Source organism: Monopterus albus, unplaced genomic scaffold (assembly GCF_001952655.1).
Source record: "Monopterus albus unplaced genomic scaffold, M_albus_1.0 scaffold4.1, whole genome shotgun sequence".
Classification (NCBI taxonomy): Eukaryota; Metazoa; Chordata; class Actinopteri; order Synbranchiformes; family Synbranchidae; genus Monopterus; species Monopterus albus.
In genome coordinates this window covers 3,706,213-3,712,819 of record NW_018127884.1, presented here as the reverse complement: position 1 = coordinate 3,712,819, position 6,607 = coordinate 3,706,213, and the positions used below count along the sequence as shown (strand labels likewise).

The 6,607-nt window shown below is 40.2% G+C and overlaps 1 protein-coding gene across 1 annotated transcript in view; it reads left to right on the top strand.

Moving 5' to 3' along the window:
• Positions 1-407: 407 nt before the first annotated feature.
• mybpc3 (myosin binding protein C3) overlaps positions 408-6,607 on the top strand; it is a 30,137-nt gene continuing 23,937 nt past the window's right edge. Inside the window, 5 exon segments of the mRNA XM_020606250.1 lie at positions 408-417; positions 856-1,125; positions 2,809-3,078; positions 4,959-5,072; positions 5,947-6,024. Of these exon segments, the coding sequence (XP_020461906.1) occupies positions 408-417; positions 856-1,125; positions 2,809-3,078; positions 4,959-5,072; positions 5,947-6,024 (742 nt within the window).

The window sequence follows — 6,607 nt, the reverse complement described above, 5'->3', positions numbered from 1 at the left end:
TGTGTGTGTGTAGAAGTGAATCATTTACTGCTTGCAAACCAATGATGGTAAGATGATGTCATGGGGTAGGACTGGATAAGTCTGACTTCTTCCTACTCCATTCAAGCATGTACTAGGTATAAGCAAATTGATATTGGATTATGTGTAAAATTATGTGTGTTGTCATATCAACTGTTTTTACATGCTTGAAAGAATAAATCAAATCAAATCAAATCAAATCAAAACACGTTGTCCAAAGATAAGTCCGTTAAGCCGATACACTGAAGCAGTCCGAAATAAGAGGGCAAGGCAGAACAGAATAATCCAAGGAAGCAGTCCGGGTCAGAAACACAAGATACCAAAATCGAAGGAAAGCTGGAAAGTCAGAGCTGGGGTCTAGAACAATCTGGCAGCGTCCTTGTGGGAGGATGGCCCATTGTCAATATCTCTGTGTTTTAAGATTATTTTTGGGCATTTCACCTTTGATAGCTGAGAGAGAGAAAGGAAATGAACTATGGCATACACCTTAACCATGAAGCCACCGGACGCCCCTTTCTTTTTCTCTCACTTTGCAGTTTGTTAAAGTATTTGTACAGTATGTGTTGTTCTTTCTTCAGGTATGTGCTTTTAAATGGATGAAAACTTTGATGGCTGAGTTCCGAAGAAACAAAACATAAACTGTGTTTTATGTCTGTTATTACTTGGAGCTTACTGTTACATGTTATTTATATTCTATAATATTATATTAATATTATAGTATTTGTTTTCTCCTCAAAATGATTTGATCTCATCCTAACAACAGCCTTGCTAAAAAAACAACCTGACACTTCAAAGGGCTTAGTTTTTATTTATTTTGAACCTACCCTCCCTCTTCAGTTTCAGCATTTGCCAAGAAACCAAAGACTCAGGAGGTGCAGGAGGGGTCCTTTGTGGTCTTTGAAGCAGAGACCGAGAAGCCTGATGCTAAAGTAAAGTGGCAGTGCAACTCTCAGGACATCGCCAGTGGCAGCAAATATGTGATCACAGCCGACGGAAACAAGCACTCCCTTGCTATCAGTGCTATTGCCAAGGAAGATGCCAATGTCTATGCAGTGATTGCTGGGGGGTCAAAGGTCAAATTTGAGCTGAAGGTCATATCAAAGCCAGGTGGGAAACTCTGATGCTGCAGCTGTGTGTTTGTGGTCTCTGCTCACTCACCTACAGGCTGTGTAGTCAGTACAGAGCCCTCAGTGTAGAAACCACTGAGACACTAATTACTTGATGCATTGCATGCACTTGATGTTTCTGCACCTGAACTCATGTTCTCTATCCTCTGTCAGCTGCTCGGCACCAGGTCTCTGAAACAGCTTTGAGTGATTTGCCTTTGAGAAATGTTTGCCCTTAAAGGAATAGTTTGACATTTTTACAAATACATTTAATTGCTTTCCTCCTGGTGGCATAGCTGCACAGTGCTTAGCACTGTCGCCTCACAGCAAGAAAGTTCTGGGTTCGAGCCTGGGTCTTTCTGTGCACAATTTGCATGTTCTCCCTGTGACTGTGTGGGTTCTCTCCAGGTACTCCAGCTTCCTCCCACAGTCCAAAGACACACAGCAACTTTATAGTGCCCGTAGGAATGAGTGTGTGTGGTTGTGTGTCTAAGTGTCAGCCCTCTACCCCGCCTCTTGCCCAGAGTCAGCTGGGATTGGCTCCAGCCCCACTGCAACCCTCATTAAACTAAATTTATGGTATATGGGAATCAATATTTTGCTATTTTGTTCAGCACAAAATAGCAAAAACTATATCGATATTGGCAAGGGACGGGAAAGCAGTACGCGTTTTGTATTCCTCATCGATTTTACCATACTTAGAGTATGGCGTTGAAAACTGGGGAAATACACACAAAAGCTCACTTCAACCATTGTATATATTACAAAAAAGAGCGATAAGAATTGTGCATAAGATGGGGTATAGGGATCACACCAATGTAGCTTTCATTGTGTGTGTGTAGAAGTGAATCATTTACTGCTTGCAAACCAATGATGGTAAGATGATGTCATGGGGTAGGACTGGATAAGTCTGACTTCTTCCTACTCCATTCAAGCATGTACTAGGTATAAGCAAATTGATATTGGATTATGTGTAAAATTATGTGTGTTGTCATATCAACTGTTTTTACATGCTTGAAAGAATAAATCAAATCAAATCAAATCAAATCAAAACACGTTGTCCAAAGATAAGTCCGTTAAGCCGATACACTGAAGCAGTCCGAAATAAGAGGGCAAGGCAGAACAGAATAATCCAAGGAAGCAGTCCGGGTCAGAAACACAAGATACCAAAATCGAAGGAAAGCTGGAAAGTCAGAGCTGGGGTCTAGAACAATCTGGCAGCGTCCTTGTGGGAGGATGGCCCATTGTCAATATCTCTGTGTTTTAAGATTATTTTTGGGCATTTCACCTTTGATAGCTGAGAGAGAGAAAGGAAATGAACTATGGCATACACCTTAACCATGAAGCCACCGGACGCCCCTTTCTTTTTCTCTCACTTTGCAGTTTGTTAAAGTATTTGTACAGTATGTGTTGTTCTTTCTTCAGGTATGTGCTTTTAAATGGATGAAAACTTTGATGGCTGAGTTCCGAAGAAACAAAACATAAACTGTGTTTTATGTCTGTTATTACTTGGAGCTTACTGTTACATGTTATTTATATTCTATAATATTATATTAATATTATAGTATTTGTTTTCTCCTCAAAATGATTTGATCTCATCCTAACAACAGCCTTGCTAAAAAAACAACCTGACACTTCAAAGGGCTTAGTTTTTATTTATTTTGAACCTACCCTCCCTCTTCAGTTTCAGCATTTGCCAAGAAACCAAAGACTCAGGAGGTGCAGGAGGGGTCCTTTGTGGTCTTTGAAGCAGAGACCGAGAAGCCTGATGCTAAAGTAAAGTGGCAGTGCAACTCTCAGGACATCGCCAGTGGCAGCAAATATGTGATCACAGCCGACGGAAACAAGCACTCCCTTGCTATCAGTGCTATTGCCAAGGAAGATGCCAATGTCTATGCAGTGATTGCTGGGGGGTCAAAGGTCAAATTTGAGCTGAAGGTCATATCAAAGCCAGGTGGGAAACTCTGATGCTGCAGCTGTGTGTTTGTGGTCTCTGCTCACTCACCTACAGGCTGTGTAGTCAGTACAGAGCCCTCAGTGTAGAAACCACTGAGACACTAATTACTTGATGCATTGCATGCACTTGATGTTTCTGCACCTGAACTCATGTTCTCTATCCTCTGTCAGCTGCTCGGCACCAGGTCTCTGAAACAGCTTTGAGTGATTTGCCTTTGAGAAATGTTTGCCCTTAAAGGAATAGTTTGACATTTTTACAAATACATTTAATTGCTTTCCTCCTGGTGGCATAGCTGCACAGTGCTTAGCACTGTCGCCTCACAGCAAGAAAGTTCTGGGTTCGAGCCTGGGTCTTTCTGTGCACAATTTGCATGTTCTCCCTGTGACTGTGTGGGTTCTCTCCAGGTACTCCAGCTTCCTCCCACAGTCCAAAGACACACAGCAACTTTATAGTGCCCGTAGGAATGAGTGTGTGTGGTTGTGTGTCTAAGTGTCAGCCCTCTACCCCGCCTCTTGCCCAGAGTCAGCTGGGATTGGCTCCAGCCCCACTGCAACCCTCATTAGGAATAAGTGGTATAGATAACGGATGGATGCTTTCCTGCATTAAGTATAAGGCTACAGTCAGGAGACAATTAGCTTAACTTAGCATCAAGACTGGAAACAGGCAGAAACAGCTGGCTCTGTCCAAATTGAAAAATATCTGTAGCACCTATCGATCTCACAAATTAATATATCATATTTTTAAGTCCAAAATGTTTTTGTCATCACTGTCAGGCAACCAGCAGAGATTCCTGGTAGTCACAGCTTAGCCAAGAAAGTGCTCCATAAATGTACTGATTATGGCTAAACGTGTTAATATAAAGTGTAAATTAGTGAGCTGTAGTGGTGATAGCCAGTAGCTTTTGTCACTCTTTTACAGAGCTAATCTGCAGTACATGATTTTCCTTTATGCTCAGCTAACTCTCTCCTGGCTGTAGCTTCCTAGTTATCATGCATAAATGAAAGTGGTTTCAAGCTTCACATCTTCAGTAACTGTTAGAAAGGAAGCAAACAAGTGTATTTGTGAGAAAGGCCACGGCTGTGAACACGTCTTATCACTGGTTTAATCACAATCATTTTATCTCGCACTTTACCACATCTATAGAGCACTGTGTTGTTTGCTGAAATGACCATGTGCTACCATAAGTGTGTTACAGAGCACCATTCTTGCCATTATTCTGTCAGCATGACCCGCTGAGGACATTTGCTTGGATCTGATAAGCTGGAAACAAATCTTGAAGAAAGGTAGCAGACTAATGGCGTGCTACGAGCAACTGCCCACAGCTGTCTGTGGCTCATATCACAGCCGCCTTTACTCTGTCTGTACAGTGACCTTGACCCTCACACAAGCACATTATTTCCTTATGAGTAATCACCACTTAACTAGGGCTGAGGATAGGCACAAGAGGCGGCTGATAACACATGGAAAATCAGTCAACCAGTCAAAAATAAGACATCATAAATATGTGGACAATACAGTACGTGTTCACCAGAGAATATTTTAAATCTGACAAAACAGTGTTTAAAAGAAAGTCATAGATGAAATGGCTCAAATAGCTAGGGTTTTTTTTTTTTTTTTACTAATTATGTGTCTTGGTGCAGAAAATATTCATGTGTAAAGTGACACCTAAAGCTTCACTTAAAAAGAGAGAGAGAGAGAGTAAGTGTGTTTTCTAAACAATTTAACTTTTGACACACTAATTTATATAGTTAAAAGTTATCACATTAGGCATTTTGGACACTTATTTTTTTGGAGCTGAGTACTTGCAATGCATGGTCCTACATTTGTCATAGTACAGAACTCCTCACCGGTGCCTTGTTGTCTCTATGGTAACCAAGATGCTCCAGCCAAGGCACTTGCTGATAAACCAGAGGAGCCTGGTGTAGTAGCAGAACCGGCCTCCAGACCATCTACAGCAGCACCCACAGCACATGATGCTCCTCCAGCTGAGGGTGAGTTACTGATCATTTACCACTTTGTTCAGTACTGCCCATTCGATCACAACCTTTGAGTTAAGCTTTCACTTAAAATGTCAAATGTGGCAAAAATATTCCACTTTACATCCAGGGGGTTGAACAAAGCTGCCGTCAATGAACAAAACATCAACAAACTGTTGATAAGTTGTTAAGTTTCTCTTTTGCCACATAGGTATACAGTTCCACATGTTTGCCTGCTTTCTCTTCTGATTTGTCTTGTCTGTATGTCGTGTAGTGTGCGTCTCAAAAGCGTGTGCCTGAGAACCTTTACGTTTATGACACTTGAATAAAAGTGTTTACATTTGTACCTAATTTTTACACCTAATTTGTTACCTTTAAATAATGTTAGCAATAATAAAATTAAAAATAGAAGATTTTGCATACTATAATTTTGTTCAAAGTATTTCTATGTTTATTTGCTGTTACCAAATAAACAAAAATGTAATAATTTGAAATTTAGTTACTTGAAATATTATGCTTTTAACTTGAACAACCTGGGCTGGTCGATTTTTCATATTTTAAACATTTACTCATTTTTATCAGATGCACTAGTCCAGTTAATTCTGAAGCAATTTCAGTGTCTTAGAGTAAATGAAATATTTCCATTTTTTAAAAGGATTTTCTTACTTTACTCTGTATCCAAAGTGTCTTGAATTACTTAAAAACTTGAATATCTTAAAATATCAAAGGCAGATAAAGTCATTATAGCTCCAGTCTCATGACACGATGGTTTTAACATCAGTCCACTAAATGAAGTTGGTTTTAATGGACTGTTCTAACATGGATTTGAGTTTAATTTTATTCTTTCTGCTTAATGTTGTGGCATTCTGATGTGACCCTGGATTTCTAGATGGACATCCTCCAGACACCAGACAGGACCTGACTGGACTCTTCACAGAGAAGCCCCAGGATGGAGAAGTGACTGTAGGTGAGTGACTTCAGATGGCTTTGGTCTGACTTCCAGTTTGTGTTTTTATTTTCTACTCATTTCCTGTTTCTTGGCTGTCTCAGCTTTACACTGTCACTTATTGTCCTCTTTGCCTTCACCTGTTGCTCATTTGCTTCCCTGCTCAGCTTTTACATTTATTTCACATGCCTCAGTTTGTTGCTGTTTCCTCTGTTGTCATCACTTTGTTATGGGTCATCTCTCCTGTTTGTCCTTGTAGGTTTCTGTTTTTGGCCTTTGCCCTTTGTGGTGGCCTCTGGTATTTATGGCTTGTTTTCTCTGTATTTAGTAACTTATGTTTGCACTCGGTTAAGTGTCGTCAGCCGTTGCTCTCAATTTTAAGTGTCACTCCCTGTGTGAACTTGCTTGTGTTCCTCTTGGTTATAAATATTTATCTTCTATCAGGTCGAGTGTCGTTGATTTATGCACTGTATGGCTGGAGTCTCTCATTCCTTGACATTTTCATTTCAAGTTATTTTTGTATTGTCCCTTGTTTTATGTACACTTGTTTGTTGCTCTCTCTCTCACACTATCTATCTATCTATCTATCTATCTATATATATAT